The sequence below is a fragment of the Stylophora pistillata genome, chromosome 2 (assembly GCF_964205215.1).
Source record: "Stylophora pistillata chromosome 2, jaStyPist1.2, whole genome shotgun sequence".
NCBI classification, from domain to species: Eukaryota; Metazoa; Cnidaria; class Anthozoa; order Scleractinia; family Pocilloporidae; genus Stylophora; species Stylophora pistillata.
Window position 1 is genome coordinate 38,534,224 of NC_142520.1, and position 21,181 is coordinate 38,555,404.

Consider the following 21,181-nt stretch of genomic DNA (forward strand, 5'->3'; position numbering starts at 1 on the left):
AAAAGGTTGCACTTAACGTTCATTTACTATCTAAGATCAGCTTTTTGAAGCACTTGATAATAATTAATGAATTAAAACGTATCAGATGACATGCGAAATTCCCATGGAGAAAGGTAGAGGGTGGTGCTATATATGCTCATTAATATGTACTTTGAAAAGTTTTGCACCATTTCGTCTGGAATCACTTGTGATGATTATCTTAGAAATAGAAATATCGCAACAAACGAAAACCGAGAACAACTTTCAAACTAAGTTAAGTTATAACTTTTGCAGGGATAACTCTTGGGTCGACAATTATAAATAATGTCAAATAAGATAATAAAAAGAAAAACGACCAAAGAAGAAACAAACAAAGGAGAAAAAAAAAAGAAAATACGAACCGCCTCCCGGTTAGCTCAATGGGTAGAGCGCCGGACTGTTGTGCGGGAGGTCGAGAGTTCAAATCCGGCCGGACCAACACGCAGGGTCTTTAAATAACTGAGAAGAAAGTGCTGCTTTTGTAATAATATCTGCAAATGGTTAGACTTTCTAGTCTTCTCGGATAGGGACGATAAATGGAGGTCCAGTCTCACAAGGCTCTTCTATGTGATAAAAAAATTTGTGGGACGTTAAAGAACTCACACACTGTTCGAAAAGAGTAGGGCACGTAGTGCCTGGTGTTGTGGTCTATCTTTGTGTAGTGTCTATCAAATTGATTGGGGGGTACTGCGCCTTTGAATATTGTATAGAATGGGCGCAATATATATAAGGAATTCAATCATCAACCCCCGGCCTGAAACCTGATGTTTCTTTTAGCAACAACGGTATTGCATAGTAGCATGCAAATTGAATTAGAAATCTATAGATCTGTCAGTAATTTAATCATTATGATTGGTAGCTAATTCTCAAATCACCAACACAAGAATTTAGATTTAATTGACTTCAAATCTTCATGAAAATGAACCTTACATGATGCAGGCTAGAGAAATCGGGATAAAACTGTTCATAATTTGGGAATACTCAGAACCTGATGCGATTGTAATTTAGAATAGTAGTCTGTTTTAAAACGATGATCTTTCAAGCTAGGTTGATCTTGAATATCGCTGTTAGAAAATATACCACTAGAGCATACATGTATTAAAACACTAAAGGTAATGTTAGTTTCTTCAAGTTGCTTTTGTGTTGCACATAGGTCAATATAAGTAACATAAGTATTGTTAACAATGCTAGTTTTTTTTTGTATATTTTAGATTAAAAACCTATTAAAGAGAATTACTGGACTTTATCAGGAATCATCGTGGAGTATAAACTTTAAATATAACTTTAATTTTTTCAGTTTTGTGTCGAAATTGATTGTTACCCATTACAGGTCAAAGTTGAATCCTCATGACGAGCTTTGCTCTGGATAAAAAATCCTCACCGGGAAAGCCTAAAATGATCCATAGGTCTGTCAAGGTAAAGCGGGAGGACTCCACGAGCAAGTGAAGGAGAGGCGTTTAGCTTCAAATGTGAAATTAATTAAAGTTAACAATGAAAATATTTCCTGGCGCGAGGATCCGTGCTGCTTCTGGGTTAACAGTGTTAAATTAGGACTCTCTCGCACAATTTTCACAGTTGTATAATGATTCGGTGGCGGGAACGGCCTAGCTAAGCCTAGATGTGTCATGACATTTGAGGATAGCCTGATTATACCGCGAAACGTGACTACCAAGTAACGTGCGTTGTACCCGGCATGTTTTAACCGTGATCTATAGGCTTGGGACACAAAAAGGGCTCTTATCTGTTCTGCTAAGACTATGCCAAAGTTAAATTGTGACAGCTAAATACTCTGATCAGACCTTTGACTCTGAGTCACGGACCAGTCAGCATGGAGGCCGGTGAGCTGCTCGCCAAGGACCTTGTTTTCATTCAGGATATTAAAGTGGCTGAAGTTGCTTTTATGATTATCTTCAATAAATTAAAGAAATCGAAATCCGCAACAATAACAACTTTGACTTTATTTTTTTTTTTTAAATTAAAGAAATAAAGGCTTTTGTAGCCCGCAGTTAGCAAAGCTATTCCAGGCTGGCTACCTAAACAGACACTGTATAGGCTCTCACATACACACACACACACACACACACACACACACACACACACACACACACACACACACACACACACACACACACACACGCACGCACACACACACACACGCAACAATGAAATAAATAAATAAATGAGCAAATAAAAATAAATAATAAATAATAGTAGTGATAATCATGTTAAAGGTTTTAACTAGGCCAGTCACACAAGGGAGTTTTTAACAGGTCAAAGAGAAAGCTAATCAGTTGAAATACAAATATAAGCTAGAAAGGTCAAGGTAGCGCAAGTCAACATTCATCTCCTCAATCTCAAGAATTTTCAAAAGCAAGTGAGTTAGCTCACGTTTAAAAGGTGCTTTCCTTAGCTTACGAACTTCAGGGGGGGTGCCATTACATATTTTCGCACCAACTCTGGAAAAGGAAAACAACTGATGATTTGTTCTCGCCTGTTTTATATAAAAGCTTTCAGCTACTGAGAAACGAGTAGAGTAGGAATGAACCTGTTCAGAGTGAGTAAAAAGTTCAGAAATATTGGAAGAAACACAGCGACTTTTGATGTCATGTAACAGAGAGGCAACCAATTTGAAGTAAAGCATTTTTATCGGTAGAATTCCCGAACTACTAAAAAGAGGAGCACCGTGAGATGTATAATCGGAAAAGTACATTAGACGAAGAACCCGGTTTTATAAAATGACGATTTTCTTTAGATGACTATTCGCGGCTTGGCCCCAACCAACGAGACCATAGGAAATATACGGTTCAATGAGCGAGCGGTAAATGTTTATAAGAGTAGTGAGCGGTACCAAGTGTCTTAGCCTTGCAACAATACCGATACCTTTGCTTATTTTCGTGGAAATGTAGTTAATATGGTACTTCCAGGAGAGATTACCGTCAATTAGAACACCTAGGTATTTAACATATGTCTTACGTTCAAGAGATACCAATTGTTCCGAGTTATTATCAAGTATTTTAAGGGTCTCGTCAGTTTTTTTTTTTTTATGTTTAAGGTGGACGGCCGGGCCCCCGATGAAGGGAGGTGCAGTGCCCGCCGACCTACATGTCTAAGCCCAACCCATGGCAGGCGTGCAATGCCTTAGGGATGGGGTCCACCAGAAACGAGGGTCACCAGACGCCAAACTCGCTGGGGAATCGAACCCCACCTCACCTAAAAATTACACACTCACTCCAAGGAAGAACGCACTCACAATAATAATAATAGACCAAAACGATAATAATAGCCCCTAGCCAGCCAAGGGGTGGCACTGGAAAAAACCAAAACGATAATCATAGCCCCTAGCCAGACAAGGGGAGGCACCAGAAAAAACCAAAACAATAATCATAGCCCCTAGCCAGCCAAGGGGAGGCACAACAAAAACCAAAACAGCTAAAAAGCAAACCGAAGGGAGTCACCATGCACGGATGCAATGACACCACGGGCACACCACTGCCGATAAAACACGCGACGACGCCTGTTAGACTTGCACCGCCTGAAGGAGACTGGTAGGTAGGACTTCAGGCGGGCCTTGATGGATGCAATCACCGCCACGGCGCTAGGACGAGTATCACGAAACCGGAAATCATTTCTACACTGCCAGATACAAAACTTAGAGACATTGAGAAGATAGACAAAAACACGCGGAACAGAAACAAGGTCACTAGAGTTAAAGCCAAAAAGGACATGACGAAGAGTGATGACAGGACACATAGGAGAGAAACAAAATAGCAAAGACTGCACCCAGGCGAGGACACTCTGAGCAAGTGGACAATAAAAGAACAGATGCTTGAGCGACTCGACCCGGGGCCCACAAAAACAAGAGAGGGGAATAGACAAACCAAACGAGGAAAGACGCCGGGCGGTGTACAGGACGCCGTGCGCGATCTTCCAATTCAGATCGATAACACAGCGATCAAGATGAAAGAAAGATAAGGCGCGCCACGTGGCAGGCCAGTCGAGATTGGGATAGATGAACATAAACTTTAGAACACAATGAGGCTGGACCATGCTCTCAGAGAGAAGGTACAGGTAACAAGACTTACTTCACTTATGAAGCTCCTGCAGTGCATCGACGTCACTTGGAGAGTTCCCCGTGGCGCAATAACAGCAATATATTTGTCACTGATTATTTTTTGACTCGTGCGATGGACTTCTCCGAAAAAAAGGGACTGCTCGTAGTTTATTGAAATGTTAGGTAATGGGAAACTCGCATCGGGATATTTATTTAAAAAATTATGGATTCCTTTTTTGTTTGTATTTTCGTTTGTTTGTTTGTTTGTTTTTTTTTTTGCGGTCAATAAGACTAGATTATTTCTTTCAAAGTTCCCATTCCATAAGAATCGTTTTTACTTCGTATATGGAACCGATACATCTGGATGGAGATAATTGAAACTTGCATACACTTGTTATTAGATCGCGTGAAGCGTTTGGAATTATCAGGAGAACACAATCTAAATCTAAATCTAAATATCGTTATGTCGGCAAAATCGTTTAGGACATCACGCCAACTCTAAGATAATAATAAGTGAAGCTATACTAAATATACAACACCATTAAAAACTATTTAAAATTGTTAAAAACTATTTCAAACTACCGATAAAATAAATCTAAGTTAGTTTGCTTTTAAAAATACGGGGGGATTGGCTGGAAACAGTTTCTTTTGGAAGTTTGTTCCATTCACTTATTGTCCTGGGAAAAAAAGAAAATCTAAAAATAGCTTTATGTCCTTTCGGTACAAAAAGTTTAAAATCATGGCTTCCTCGGGTTCTCCTTTCTTTGTTTGTTATCAAGTAATCCCCCCAATCCCCATCTAGGAGGCCGTGGCACATCTTGTTCATAGTGGAGAGCCTTGCATGTCTTCTAATTGTTTCAAGCGTATATAATATATATATAATCCCTCTGTTGCACCGGATTGTTATTTGCGTTATTGTAGCACGGACTAGTTACTTCTTATTCAGGAGCAAAACGCAGACAGCTGCAAATTTACAGTAAATACTACAAAAATATACACTAGACATTATTGAATCTTTTTGTGTTAATTTTAATTGAGTCATGAGGTCTCCGTGTTTAATTGAGTCATGAGGTCTCCGTTGTCTTTGGTAAGTTTGTTTTTTTTTGGTTAAAGTACTCTTTGACTTTCAACACTCGCGATATGAGAACAGCTTTCTCCAGCCCAGCCATACATCCTGCACAATGCGCTGAGACAACAGTTCCTTCTGTGGTTGTTATGATCCAAAGCTGCACGTAGGGGTCATTCATCATTTGCGAATGCCTTACTTTAGCGAGAACAACAAATTTATCTTGGATTATTTGACCAAGAACACCTGTAACAAAACAAGAAACCATTTGATTGTGGGCAAATAGACTTCGGAAATCCTTGAATTGATCCTTAGTGTAGAAGCTGGTCTCGAGCACAAGATATGACAAAATATCACAAGCTTCGACATGAGGAAGGCATTCCGAAGTATATTTCTGCACCGGAACGAGCAAATGATCCATGCCGATCCCTGAGATCTTTTCGACATACCTCTTAATACTGCCTTCCAGTGAATTGGCATAAGCGGAAAATATAAGCTTGGAATCCACAATCGCTTTGTCCGAAGACGCATATTTTCCCAATTCACTGACCGCTATCTCAAGAATCACTCCTCATACATGGCGGCGCCTCGTTTTCGAACATTTCTATGACGTCACGCGAACAGACTCTATACTAAAATAAATGAACAACGAAAGTCCTCTTTTACTTTGCTTTTGTGCTACGTGTTTCACCACTTTTGCGGCTCCTCAGGCATAACAAAGTGTCTTTATTGACTTATTACGTCACAGATCTATTTGTAGTTAAAATGATAATGGTTATTGTAATTCGATAATGGTTAATGTAATTTTCCTCACTTGTTTGTTAAATTCGCTGCCTCCAGCTTTTAAGCGCAATTCGTTTCAAATCCTATTCCATTGTTTTACGGCGAAATATTTAACAGAGTTCAATCCATGCTTTGTGGTATTTACTTTTGGTAGCGATAGTATACTATTGCCCCTTAAATCATACTTATTATTTCTTCTTTTAACAAGTATTTTGATGCATATGGAGGCGGTGCCTTGAAAACGAGCGTTTATAGTTATTATTATGTCCTGGACACGAAGGTTTTCTAACGTGGTTCCTAAACCTACACGCTTTAGCAAATTATGATATGCAGTGAAAGAGGGTTTTCTTTTTTCTTTGCCCATAAAAAAGTGTTTAGTAGAACATTCAACATTCATAGTTTGGTTGTTCTCCAATTCTCCTGTTTTTGAGTCGCCACAAGCTAAAGCTGATTTCTGGCCAGACCGCCCGTGTGGACAGCTATCAAAATCAGAGGAGAACCTTCTATTGGACTTAATTTGCATATCAAAAACTCACTAAATTGGAGGAAAGAATTCTTAAATTGCAGGTGCAAGTCGGGCTAAAAAAAACTCTCAGTGAGAGCGACACTTTACAAAAGAGTTTACCTCGTTGAAGCCGTAGGAAATTTGGTCAAAATGCCACAGAGATATCAATTTGAATCTTAAAAAAAAAAAAAAAAAGATTTTCTTAGGCGCTTCCATTTTCGCATATTTTAACTAAAAATGTCTTTTCTCATCTGATGCTGCTTCTAATCACTGAAATAGGTACAATAAGAGTCCCTAAGGATAGAGAGTGAAAGATGGAAATAACTGCCTGAGGAGAAAACTAACCAAATTAACTGTTTCAGAACACACCAATTGATCTCACAGCGTCTCTGTGACGGGCGGTAAAACACCTTTCATAGATCACGGCCAAATGTGATTGGCTAACACGTTTCTAGGAATTGTAACCTTAAATTGGAGGTACATCTCAGTCAACAAACTGCTGTTAAGCTCCTCGGTGTGTTCAATAGCTCCAAAACATCGAAAGTATTTCTTTTCAGCTGATTTTGTGCGGACATGAGGGTTTTTCTCCACTTGTTCCTTATCTCTGTGGTACTTCCCCTCAGACAATTTCAGTTCTGCCCAGATGGTATGTTAGCTTTCATTTTTTGATAAGAAACCTTTATTTTTCTGCTCTTAATTTTTCAGCTAAGTTCTAACAAGGTCATCCAAAATTTATGAATATATTTTTGAAAATTCCCTTAAGCATGTCTGGTGCTTGCACAAACTCAAGGAAGAGCCTGAAATTAGCCGCGCACTGAGGGAAACAAAAATTGACATATTAACAAATTGGAAAATAGTTTTTTTTATTCGAAAAATTGCCTTCCTTTTTTGTTATATTCTCCTGTGGAATAACAATCTCTCTTTGGATACACGATTATTCGCTGGTGTCATATTTAGTTGACATCATTTGTTTTTAACTGAAGACAAACTTTCGTAGTATACACCTCGAAAACATATTGCCGACAGGTTTTAAACATATACCAAAACGAATGCCTTTTAATTTTTAGAACTCGGCGTTCGAGGCATATTATTTTCTTCATAGCACCCTTCCTGTAGTATGTATTACACAATTTTTGGAAGCCTAATCAGTGGGTTTTTCAAAGCCAATAAAAACATAGAGGAAGTTGTTGAAATGCAGGCAGAGCAATTATGTTTCCAATAATGCAAAATAAATACTGGCTGTGAATGAGAGAGAACATCAAAACTTCTCACTTGACAGGTGGCTAAGAGATAGATGACATGGATGTCTAACCATGAAGAAATTGAAATTTGTTATATTTAACAACTCTTTCTTGGAACATTCTTACAATTCAATTAAAATCGAACAAACAAACAAAAATCACAAAGAAAAAAAAATCACAATGTAAAATGAAGAATTTGTTTGTGCTTGGCGCGTGCATATCGGGAAACAGATGCACGCAGCAGGAAATCTTCAAAGCACAAGGGTAGCGTAAGAGTTGGTTGAGGTGAGGCCATGAGATAATTCAAGACGAAAGCTCTTCCCAAAGGAGTGCTAAATTTTATGCTTGGAAGCGGAACCCGAACGAATTTCCCTCATTTACGACTACTGCGTAGTAGTTAGCATGCTTGGACCATTTTTTGCTAGAATTTATGACGAGAATGTGTAGTTTTGAGTTGAAAATTCTGAAAGATTTTAAGCAGAAAAAATTAAATCAACAATGCTCAAATAAGTCTTACTATTTTAAAGAGGTGTAAGAAAGCTCAGTTTGCATGTTACGGCCATAACTCGTACCGTTTTTAATAATGAAATATTTTTAACCTTAAGGCTATTTTGGTTGGGCGAGGAGGACGTGATTTGAAATAGTGTACATAAGCTGGGAGTTCATAATTGAAACCTCTTGCCTCTTTTATCATTGAATATTAATGACAGCTATTGAGTTTTCTGGGCACGAATTTTGTTCGGAGTTTGGGCTGGTCAAAGTTACACTTTGCAATTATCAGTACCATTTTTATCAACTGTGAAGCTGTGTTTTACAGGTGTTTCGCAGAAAGTATTTGAGATGAAAAAAATAAACAAAAACCAATCCTTTGTTTAATGTAAGCTGGGGCAGCAGAGGTCATCATGAAAATTATTTGCATTTCTATAAAAGAACGAAAAAGTTTATGTTCCGGCTTTTGGAGGTCATACAATCCTTTTCAGGAGATCTTTTTGACTCGAAAAAAGTAAAAGATATATATATATATTTGATCTTGGTATCTCACTGAATACGTCGTAATTATCAATATAAGTCCCAAGCGCTCGGAAAGCGAGTTTAACAACAGATGTGACCTTTAGAATTCATGACCCAGGTTGCTATTTAACTTTTAATGATTTGAATTTTTTTAGATCAATGCCGTATATTAGCATTTCCATCGACTCTGTTCTTTGTGGGAGAACGTCTTGTTAACCACACCATAACAAACATTAGTGTGACGGACAGGGACACGTGTGAATATCGTTGCTACCTGGACTATAACTGTGTCAGTGTTAACTTTTATTTTGGAGAAAAGGGAGCAGAAGAACACAACTGCGAACTGAATAACTCAACGGCTCAAGAGCATGATAAAGATCTGGTGGAAGCAGCAAACTATGTGTACCATGGAACTAAGGTACATGGACGAGCTGTTAATTACACCTCTCCCTTTTCTAGTGATTCACGAGAGCTGAGGGTTACTTTCATCCATTATTTGTTATTTTTACATAATTTTAGATAAGTGCTTTTATAAATAAGCAGTTACTAGGAACAAAAATCCTTTGAGTGCTTTGTGGACACTCAACTCTATTAATAAAAGCAAGTAATCTGTCATTTTAGAACCATGCTCACCGGCCTTGAGTAAAAAATTGATCGCTCTCCATGCCTCTTAAATACAAATTCTCGTAGGCAAAGATAAATGAAAAGGTCATTTTAAGGTATTACTGGAAAAGACATTTTTTATTCAACTGCTTTTTCGAAGCTTAAATATACTATGTTTAAATACAATCGAAATGATTAAATTCATTTCATAGCTCAGGAGAAGATCACAACTATGGAAATAACGATAAAGTCGAGCTATGACTGGGGTTACTGGGTGCTCTTCTTAGGAACCACACTATTTTCTTTAAATCCTGTCTAAAGACGCCCTTACCCGATTTTTTTTTTTTGTGCGCTCAAGTTCTCGACGAAACGTCAGAGAAGACTGTCAAGATACTGGACAACTACTTGTGACATCCCATTTTTTTTCTTTTTAAGAACTTTTGCGCTCAATGTCCATGCAAAAACAACGGCACCTGCCAGTCGGGATTTACAAGAAAACGATATCGATGTTCATGTGCGTCTGGATTTACTGGCCACGATTGTGACGTGGGTAAGAATTGAAATGATAGAAATTGATTTTGTATTTGATAGCAGCACAGTGGATTGTTTAAGGTTCAAAATCGGTTGTACTTATTTCACGTTTTAACTGTGACCTAATGCGGAGGAAAAGGAGAGTAGGGGCAAAATTTCAATTTTTTTTTCTTTTTTTATAATTTCTGGGTATTGTGTCTTGTTTAGGATGAACAGGAAGGAACTAAAGCCAGCTCCTTTTCTTGTAAAACTTGTTTTCTTTTTTGAAGACTTTCCAACCTTTTCCAAGTTGCAGCCTCGTGTGCACTCATGTTGTCACCTAAAGTGATCACCTAAACTGACCAAACAGTTTTTGTGTGTGTGTGTGAGAACTGTATTCCTGTTAACAAAACTTTAAACCAAAGAAAAATGGCGCCTAAATCAAAACCAAAACAACAACAACACGAGGTTTCCAGTTAGGTCATTATCACGTGGCCACTAACTACATCAATGTATTTATAGTCGCGACACATGTATTATTCTCTAGATATCCCTCAGTGGAGTCTTTTGAAATCAATAAGAATTCAAGCCACCTCCATTAGGACCAGTCTATTTCAGGCATTCAGTGGAAAAGTCGTCGTCGTTGGCTCCCCTTCTGTATAGAAGATAGGTGTCCATTTCACATCATTGACTGATGGTGAGTTCTGTAATGGCTGTAAAGGCCAATACGAGCCTTGAATTGTCTATCACATTCTGGACAACACAGGCCTAGTGGTAATTCTGTCCGTGGCTGTTATTGTCTTTCTTTCTTCCTTTCCCTCTTCAGCCCTATGCCTTTTGAACACCTTTCCTCAAACTTTTCCACCCCATCTCTTATTGCTTTCCTCCAAATAGTTCTGTCCATAGCCAGATTTTCCCGTTCGTTAGTGTCAATAGCGCACTGGTTAAGGTGATTTTTCAGCCCGTCCTTGAATCTTTTCTTTTGCCCTCCTACATCCCGTTTACCTTCTGTCAGTTCACTGTAAAACATCTGTTTTGGCAGTCGGTTGTTTTCCATCCTCACTACATGGCCACTCCATCTCAAGTGGTGTCTCACAAACGCACTCTCCACACTACACATAGTTGATTGTTTCAAAACACTGAGATTAGTTCTCCTATCTTGCCACTTAATGGTCATCGTTTTCCGTAAACATCGTTGCTGGAACTTTTCTAAGGCTGCTATGTGTCTGCGGTAGATTGTCCATGTTTCAGATCCGTGTAGTAAGTTGGATACAACTATGGCTTTATACACCTTGATTTTTGTGTCTAACCTGATATCTCGGTCTTGAAACACTCTAGACTGGAGTTTTCCGAAAGCTGCAGCGGCTTGCTGTATTCGATGATTGACTTCTGCGTCCACATTTGCATGAGAAGATAAAGTGCTGCCGAGATACGTAAAGTTATCCACGTTTTCCAGGACTGTTTTTCCAATTTTTATAGAAGGTGGAGTTTTAAATGTGTCTTTTGGAGAGGGTTGGAAGAGAACTTGAGTTTTCTTGGCATTTATCTTTAAGCCGAGTTGTGTATATGCATAGTTAAAAGCATCCAGTATAGTTTGTAGATCTTCCTCAGTATGTGCTGCTATGGCATTGTCATCTACATACTGGAATTCAACTATTGCAGATTTAGAGATCTTACTTTTTGCACGTAATCTTTGCAGGTTGAAGAGTTTTCCCTCATAGCGAAATGCAATTTCAATCAACTGTACCGGTAGTCTTGAGTATGCAATGAGGAGCACGACTGATATAAAGATGGAAAACAGTGTTGGCGCCTTTAGAAAACCTTGTTTCACTCCTGTCTTTACTTCAAACGGTGTGGAGGCATCATCGTTTACAAGCATAGTTGCTGTCATCTGATCATGCATTAGTTTTATCATATTAATAAATTTCCGAAGACTTCCAGATCTTGCCAATACATCCCAAAGCAGCTCTCTAGCAACGGTATCAATGCCTTTGTGAGGTCGATGAATACCACGTATAGTGGTTTGTTCTGTTCCATGCATTTTTCTTGAAGTTGTCTCAAAGAGAAAATCATGTCAGTTGTTCCCCAATTTGGTCTGAATCCTGATTGACTTTCTGGAAGGATTTTCTCTGCGATCCCCTGGAGTCTCATATTAAGTACGCTTGATAGGACCTTACCGGCAGTGCTAAAGAGTGACATTCCTCTGTAGTTACCACATTCTGACCGATCATCCTTTCGCTTGTAGATTTTAACTATATTAGTATTTTTCAGTTCAGGTGGTATTTTTTCTTTTGCCCAGATTTTGATAATAACATGATGAAGTTGTTCTTGTAACTTTTCACCACCATATTTATATATATATATCAGCTGGTATACCATCAGCTGGTATACAATAGTGTGTTTTCGCACATTCTGCTGTGACGTCACCAAAATTTAGCGTCCGCCATGTTGGTGGAGTGAAAAGGGTGACGTGCAAGTGTTTACTTAACTATTACAGTTTCATTACTTTGTTTGAAGTATGTCGCAAAATGCCTGCTTTTTGCCTAATTATAAACTGTTCCAACGACAAATCTAAACGTAAAGATCTTTCATTCTGTCGTGTACCGAAAATTATTAAAAATCAAGGCGAGGAAACGGAGATCTTGTCAACTGAACGCAGGCGAAGATGGCTGTCAGCCATACGTCGACAAGATTTAACAGACCGAATAATTGAAAACGATCGTGTGTGTGGAGACCATTTTCACTCAGGAAAAGCAGCTCCTTTGTGGGATAAGTTTAATGTTGACTGGGTGCCTTCTCTTAACATGGGACATCAAAAATCTGTGATAGACGAAGCGTCGCTGCAACGAAGCCTTGAAAAAGCAAAGAGAGTCGCAGAACGAAGGAAACGTACACATGAGAGCACAGAAGAAATGGCCAAAGAGAAGTCAAAAAGAGTGAATGAACCTGGCGTATGTGTTAAATATTTATTCCAGTCTACGACTACGGACGTTGAAATGGACGATATCGAGGACCTCGCTGAAAATTTGCCAGATAACTTGAGAAATGCCGTAACACAAACAGCAGTTTCAACGACAACAGTTGGCATTCAGACAAGTGAGACGCATAATTGTATGCTTCAAACCGAGTCTTTGTTTCTTAATAAACAATGTTCTGACTTTGATGAAGCTTTTTTTGTTGATAACAACGAGAAAGTAAAATTTTACACTGGTCTACCTTCCTTTGAAATTTTACAAAAAGTCTTCTGTTTTGTTGAACCTTATGTTGACAGACGTCCTCAGCTTTTGTCTAAGTTTCAAGAGTTTGCAATGGTTTTAGTAAAATTGAGACTTGCTGTTCCTCATCTTGACCTTGCGTATCGTTTAAAAATTCCATCTGCAGTGGTTTCTCGAATTTTGTCTGCTTGGCTGACTGTCATGGATGTTCGCTTAGGTCCTCTTGTCAAATGGCCAGATCGTGACGAATTGTACGCAACCATGCCTAGATGTTTCCTGGACTCATTCGGACGCAAAACCACAGTTATCATTGATTGCTTTGAAATTTTTATTGATAGACCGACTAATCTCCTTGCAAGAGCACAGACTTTTTCAAGTTACAAGCATCATAACACTGTTAAAGTATTAATTGGAATTACACCACAGGGTACAATTTGTTTTGTTAGTGAGGCTTGGGGAGGGAGAACTTCAGATAAATTTTTAACTGAAAACTGTGGTCTACTGGATAAACTTATACCAGGTGATTTGGTTCTTGCAGATAGGGGTTTTACCATTCATGAAAGTGTTCAATTTCAGCAAGCCCAATTGAACATTCCTGCATTCACCAAAGGTAAAGACCAACTTGATCCTGCGGACGTGGAACAGACAAGAAAAATTGCTTCTGTCCGAATACACGTTGAAAGAATCATTGGTTTGCTTAGACAGAAATATACCATTCTTCAACAAACTTTACCAACTGATTACCTAATTTGTCGAAAAGGCGAATCTGTACCTCTAGTTGACAGAATGATTAGAATTTGCTCTGCACTAGTAAACCTATGCCCTCCTACTGTACCTTTTGATTGAAAGCCTAAATAGTAACAGTGAAACTATATTAAATTTTTGGTGGTGAATTTTTCAAATTTCTAACAAATGAAAGCACCAGAATTACGGCTGTGTGACTAATAAATATAACTGTTATAGTGCACTATTCTATCCTTGCTTACACAACATGCTGTTGCCCAGTAGTAACCATGTGGAAGTTCTCAGATTTAACCACCAAAAATTTAACATAGTTTATGAAAGTCTGTAATAATAATGCAAAAAGTTTGTTTCATTTTTTATTCATGGAATGGAATGTTTAATTATTTTAAGTTAGTCAATACAATTTTAAACTGAATGTGGTATCAGATGTTATGTGCTTTCGACTGTGGGAAAAGGGGTAATGAGACAAGCTCTCAGGCAAGCATACAAATGAAGTCGCATCTTTGATACATTAAGTTGAGGAATATTTGGGTCCAATGTGTAAACAAGACTTGTTGCAAAAGCAATAGCAAATACACCACAATCTGAACCATTTGATTGTTGCTGTATTGGTACAACATTGATTCCTTGGAAATCCTCTCCAACTAGACTCTCTACTTGTTGTTCAAGATCATCAAGTATAACATCATTGAAAAGGCTGTCATACAAATTTACAACACCTTTTTCACAGCCAATTGAACTAGCACACACCCAATGGTTTCCCCCAGTATGCAAGATCTGTACAAAATCTCCATGAACCTTGTCAAAGTTGTGGCATGGACCCAAGCTTGGACGTTGAAATCCTTGAATATCTGGGTTAACTTGCTTTAAAAGGACATGAGCTTGTTGAATGACAGTATTTTCCAACCAGCCAGTAGATGATTCTATAACATCGAAGTCGTGATTTGTAAGTGTTGAAATGATACTGTATTTATCCACTTGCTCAGTTTCTCTAGTACCAAAGTAGACAATCTCATGATCATTATGAACAGAACTCTCAGAAGGTGAAAAAGGTAGATTTGAATTTGTAGCTTTAGGTTTGATAGATTTAGTGGAACGAATGCTGTCCAATTTGCAGAAGTTACATGCCCAAGAAGATTTATAATTATTTGGGTATCGCTTATATGACATGCACTGTAAATGAAAAAACTTCCCATTAGAACAACTATCATTGTGGCATTTCAGCAATTTGTCATCAGAATTTGCTTTCCTTTTACAAACACAGATACTTTCCATTGACAAAGCTTCTTCAAATAAATTAGGAACTTTATCATGTGTCTTTAACCCTTTCTTACCATGGCCAAACTTAGGTAATTTTCTACAATGTGGACATAACCATGTCTTTGCAACATTTTTCATGGAGAGACAGGCTAAATGGAATCGGGAAATGGGACACTCCGGATTTGAACATGTTGCAGTAGGTTCATTTGAGGTCCTCCTGCAGTAACATTCACCCCCACATGAGACAGAACCAAGCTCTTTCTTCAAATCCATCTTTCGCGTGTACCATCTGCCAAGGACTTCAGGTAATATGCAGGTCCTCCAAAACAAAGAAAGCTTTGCCACCTGCAAAGCAAAATGTTCAGAATCTGGAAAAATTCTCTCCTGAACTAGCTTGGAACCATTTTTTGAAATAGAAAAAACAACAAAATCACAATAGGCCCTTTTGGTTATGTGGAGTTGTTGCTGGACTTGGTAGTAGTACGAATGATTTTTCTTTAAGGAGAATTTCTCACCATTCCATTGAAGACAAGATGACTTCTTCTCACAATAGTTCTTGAAATCAGTTCCTTCAATGCAATATGGGCACTTTACCTCACCACAGCCATATCCACAACAATCACATTCACATAAAAAATCAGGGGTGGCATGAAGAAAAGGATGCTCTACATCAATAAATGTTCCACATTTTGTCACCTTAAAATTAGTATGACTCTGCTTCATATGAGTTTCATATGCTTCTATTGCAGTTTGCTCATGCTTACAACCATGGATTGTTGCTGCTGTGCTGAAACAAAAAAGATGTGGATAACAAATAGATTTAATTAGAGACTGGGATGGCTGTGATGGATCTGTATGAGAGGCAGCACGAGACTTTGAAGCACCAATCCTACAAGCTCGGTATCGATAAAAGGCATTACTTTTCGTTTGCTCCACGGTTTCTCTTTCAATCAAGGCAACTTCTTCAAGACTGATACTAACTTCAACTTTGTAGCATTCCTTTAGAAGATCAATGTAGTTAAGCTGCAGGAATTTGGGATCAAACAAATCTGAAAGAGGGTTGATGCCCCTTGTTTTAGAAATAAACATCGCTGCATATGACTTTTCCAAACTCAAGCAAACAGGCTTTACTTGGCATTGACTGAGCGATTCATAAAATGCATCAAGCTCCTTAAAAGAGGGTCTAGGTGGAGGGGCCTTTGGCTTGCGTGGCGTTGCAGAAGCACTTGCACCGCTTGATTCCAAGGAAGCACTCAAACTCTTGGTATCTGCAGCACAATTCAAAGAATTAACAGTCTTGTCAAGATCAGACTTCATTTTCTTCGCTGATGTGAAATTAATATCCTTCACTCTTAAATAATCCACGCTTTTCACTGTAGCGGGCAAAATCCAAGAGCATTTAACTTGGGTGCACGCGAGCTTCTCGTTTAACCTTGTCGAAACTTCTAAGTAAAAAAGAATACTGGCAATATGCGAACAGCACTCTCCTAAACCCGCCATACATCCATGACAATGCGCAGAAAGAACAGTCCCATCTTTAGCTGTGATTATCCAAAGCTGCACCGGTGGTTCATTCATTCGCTGTGAGTGTCGAACTTTGCCAATAACCACGTATTTACCACTAAAAATCTGACCTAAAATACTTGTAATAAAGCCGGATACCATTTGGTTGTAGGCTTGCAAGCCTCTAAAATTTTTAAATTGATCTTTGGTATAAAAACTTGTCTCTAAAACAAGATACGATACAAGATCGAGTGGTTCTACGCGGGGAAGGCATTCGGTACTCAACTTTTCCTCTGGAATAAAGAGAGGGTCTATTCCAATAACAGATATTTTCTCAATATAACGCTTTCTAACAGCACTGTCGAGAGATTTTGCATATTCAGACAAAGGGATCTCATGAATAATTCCTTTTTCTGACTCACTGTTTACGTTTTGTTCCGCATGACTAGTCGCCATATTGGGTCTTTTACTCCACCAACATGGCGGCGTATGAAATTAATATATGCCGTGACGTCACATGAAAACACACTATACTCAATTCTTTTCGCACAAAGGCAATAGAGATTTTCAAAAAAATGGGTTGCTCAACTTAATTCCTAGTCATCCACGACATTTTTTGTCCAAAAAGTTACGTTGACATTCCTAATACTTATAAATATCGATGAGTGCGATAATATAAGCCATGCTTGTGATATGAAAGCCAAATGTACCAACACTAAGGGCTCTTATAATTGCACATGCAAGGAAGGATACGGTGGATATGGATGGTCATGCCAAGGTAATTCAGATTAGCCTCACAAGGCGAAACTATATAATAACTATCGTCTTAGTAGATGTTACTTCCTGGATTTTAATTTTGAATGCTGTTCCATCTATGAGATGAAAATGGCAATATACCGATGGCAAGTCATGTGGACACCTCTCTAGCTAGCATTTATTTTACGAAACTCACCGAAGTCGCCTATTTTTTTTTGATATCACGGCTGATATACTTTTCAGCGATATACTTTTGTTCGTTTATTCCTTGCTTGTTTGGTTTTTTTGGGCTTTATTGCTTCTATTGAATTGCCCCCGACATCTCTTTTACTTCCAGATATCGATGAGTGCAGTAACGGAGACCATCTCTGTGACGTCAATGCAAACTGTACCAACACTGACGGTTCCCACAACTGCACCTGCAGGGAAGAATACATCGGTGATGGACAATCATGCCAAGGTACGAGCGAATAATGAATCAGAAATATGACTTCGATCGCACGCTACATCATAGTAGCCTTAGCATTAAACAAAGCATCGTTAGCTGGAACTATTATCCTATTAAGTGCTACGTGCTGCATTTTAAGCAGCCTTCCCCTTGCATGTTTATGCAAGGCTTCACCATGATCTACATTTTGCCTGTTTCAGAGCCATTATAGTGGTGGGTTAAAAATAATTGTGATAAAATGTTCGTTTACAATATCTAACTCGTAAAACACACAAAAAAAGAAGCCGTTGTTTTATCCTTTGCAATGATTAATAGCATCGCACGACTGAGATTCTTTATCCACTTTAAGGCAACAAAAATGAAAAAAGTGCAAAATATATTTATGGTGTCTCAAATATTGACGAATGTAAAGGAAATCACTCTTGTCACCTGAATGCTACCTACGCGAACGGCAACGGATCGTACGTTTGTACTTGTAAGCCCGAATGTACTGGAAATGGACGCAATTGTACAGGTATTTAATGTATTACATTTGTGAACCATCACATTCGAGAGAAAAGTAATACCACACGTGCCCAAAGTGTATACTTATCATATCATACTTTTCCAGATAGAAAAGGAAACACATGTGGGCCTGTTGGTGTGGCAGACAACAACACAATTCCAGATGCCAGAATGACAGCAAGCAGTATGTTTGATGATGATTATGCTTCATACCTCGGCCGACTGAATGAAACCAGAAGACGGGGAGGGTGGTGTCCTAAGACTAAATTTAATAGAACCGACTACCTTCAAGTAGATATGGGTTCAGTGTTGTCTGTTTGTGCTGTGGCTACTCAAGGAGAAGAGGAACTTTTGGAATGGACCACCAGCTATAAACTGCGCCTATCCATTGACGGTTTGACTTGGAACACTTACGAGGAGACGAATAAAACAAAGGTTTGGAAGTACCAGTAAATAAAGAGTTGATTTGATCAACAACTATTGATGATGGTTATAGGGCAAGGGGACCCCAATTTGGTCCGTGAATAACGTGAGTGAGTTACAACATTGTATCACTGCAAACAAGAGTGTGAATTGTTGTTATTCACGAGTACAGTATGCATATGGTTATTTTACGGTGGGACAGAAAGTCTTGTGACCAGTGAACCAGTAATATTGCACAGTTGGAGAAACGAAATAGCCATCTGTTAAATGCATTGAAAAAGAACCACATGTCTAAAAGGTTTGGAAAGCACTACAATTGACATTTTTAGTAAGAATCAAAGAGTTTGTGGCGAATACGGATAGTTTGCAAGCAGATATAAAGCTAAGGAAATCGTACCATCTTTAACATTTTCTATGAGTATAGGAGGGTGTATAAACGAGCGATCAAAACAAGAAAAGTGAGAGAAAATTTTATTCCGTTTAGAAATTTCCGGCCGCAACAAAAAAAGCACAACATTATGTTAATGATGTGAGATGTTGAGATATGGTCAGATGCCCCCTCCATCCCCTCCCCCTCCCCTTCTCCTACAAGTACCTCCTTTTTTAAATGGAATTTAGAATTGGTGGACTACAACAAGGTGCTCAGTTTCTTTTTTTTTTTCTTTTTTTTTTCCGTTTTCTTTATTCCAGATCTTTCAAGGAAACTCAGATAAAACAAGCATCGTGAGGCATTCACTTAAAACTGAATTCAAAGCCAGATATGTTCGGTTTTATCCTGTCTCACACCATAACCATCCCTGTTTGAGGGTGGAAATATACATGCTTAAGTAATGCATTAAATATATCTTATTAACCAAGCGCGAGGGCCGTACTGGGAGAATATCGGCCCGAGGTCTTGACAGTACGGACCGAGCGCAGCGAGGTCCGTGCAAAAAAGACCGAGGGCCGATATTCTACCAGTACGGTCCCAAGCAAGCTTGGTTAATAAGAGATTTATTATATGACTGAAGTTTAAACGGACACAAGTGCGGTATCATTAGGGACCATTCGCGACAGTGCCCGGTCCAATACTGAGAGAATATTGACCGACAATTGAGAATTTTGATTGGTTGATTTTAGTTATTGGCCCTCTGACTGCCCGAGTCGTATAATAAAGATTTCTATTGGAAAAAAAAGTATGTACGCATGGTGTACAGTAGGAAAATAAACATTACCAAAAAAGTAAAAAAACTTTTTAAATCTAATCTCTACTCACCTTTCGCTGCAGCATAATAAAACAGTTACACGGGATAAACGTGAAGTGGAAAAGGTATTCCAGAACTGTGTTGAAAGTTGTGTTTAGTCTCTGTCGCTTATTAATTCTGCATTATTGTTGCTATCGGTGTGAGTTTTCTCAATTTTCCAACAAGTTAATAGCTTAGGCAAACAATATCAGAAGATACAGAGGAATCGAGATTCCTGAACGGCGTGGGTACCTGCAACTTAAAGGCGGATTAGTCAGTCCAGCCAATAACAAAACAGATCTGTGGCAGAGCAACGCCATCTTGGAGCATTAATGTACCAACAACAGCGCTCTTAAGACATATCAGTAACAAGTCACTATACCACAACATTAGTGACGGGTAGCTATTCAACGTCGTTGCCTGATGAAGAGAAATGAACAAACCAACAAAGGAGAAAAAAAATACGAACCCCCTGAAACCTATTGTTTCTTTTAGCAACACACTACTTAATAGCATGTATATTGAATTAGAAATATTCAGATCTATCAGTGATTTAATCATTAGGATTGGTAGCTGATTCTCAAATCGCTAACACGAGAATTTAGATTTAATTCAGATTAAATCTTCATGAAAATGAACCTTACATGATGCATGCCGGAGAAATCGGGATAACACTGTGCATAATTTTAGGAATACTCAGAACCTGATGCAATTGTAATTTAGAGTAGTGGTCTGTTTTAAAACAATGATCATTCAATCTGGCTTGATCTGGTCAATATAAGTAACATAAGTATTGTCAACAATGCTAGTTTTGTTTGTACATTTTAGATCAAAAACCTATTAAAGAGAATTACTGGACTTTATTAGGAATCATAGTGGAATATAAACTTAAAATATAGCTTTAACTTTTATAGTTTCGCGTCGAAATTGATTGGTTACCCATTACAGGTCAAAGTTGAATCTTCATGAAGAGCTTTGCTCCAGAAAAGAGATTCTCACCAGTAAAGCGTAAAATGGTCCATAGGCTTGTCAATGTAAAGCGAGAGAACTTCACTGGCAAGTGAAGAAGAGGTTTTTATCTTTGAAAGTGAAATTAACCAAAGTTGACATGAAAATATTTCCAGGCGCGAGTATCCGTGCTGCTTCCGTGTTAACAAGTGCTATCAATCACCACTGTTAACAAATTGATTAATACCGCGTTAACAAGTGCTATCACCACTATCTAATCACCACTATTATAACGTGTTATTTCAAAAATTGATTGACAATTTGCCGAGCGGCCTAAAAACCGTTCGTAATTTAATGATATTTCACAAA

At 38.4% G+C, this 21,181-nt stretch overlaps 3 protein-coding genes across 3 annotated transcripts; 2 read left to right on the forward strand and 1 right to left on the reverse strand.

Moving 5' to 3' along the window:
* Positions 1 to 12,316: 12,316 nt before the first annotated feature.
* Positions 12,317 to 13,849, forward strand: LOC148739403 (uncharacterized). The gene has a single exon (XM_088749471.1). It carries the CDS (start codon positions 12,317 to 12,319, stop codon positions 13,847 to 13,849), a length of 1,533 nt encoding a protein of 510 aa, XP_088605597.1.
* Positions 13,850 to 14,176: 327 nt separating this feature from the next.
* Positions 14,177 to 16,966, reverse strand: LOC148739404 (uncharacterized). Its single transcript, XM_088749472.1, has 2 exons — positions 15,704 to 16,966; positions 14,177 to 15,352 (listed from the first exon to the last, which is right to left on the reverse strand). Exons 1-2 carry the CDS (start codon positions 16,964 to 16,966, stop codon positions 14,177 to 14,179), a joined length of 2,439 nt encoding a protein of 812 aa, XP_088605598.1.
* A 115-nt stretch (positions 16,967 to 17,081) lies between these two features.
* Positions 17,082 to 20,733, forward strand: LOC148739405 (lactadherin-like). The gene is made up of 4 exons (XM_088751239.1): positions 17,082 to 17,288; positions 17,604 to 17,726; positions 18,325 to 18,653; positions 19,332 to 20,733. The coding sequence occupies exons 1-4, from the start codon at positions 17,204 to 17,206 to the stop codon at positions 19,470 to 19,472; spliced, it is 678 nt and encodes a 225-aa protein (XP_088607365.1). The 5' UTR covers positions 17,082 to 17,203; the 3' UTR covers positions 19,473 to 20,733.
* Positions 20,734 to 21,181: the final 448 nt, after the last annotated feature.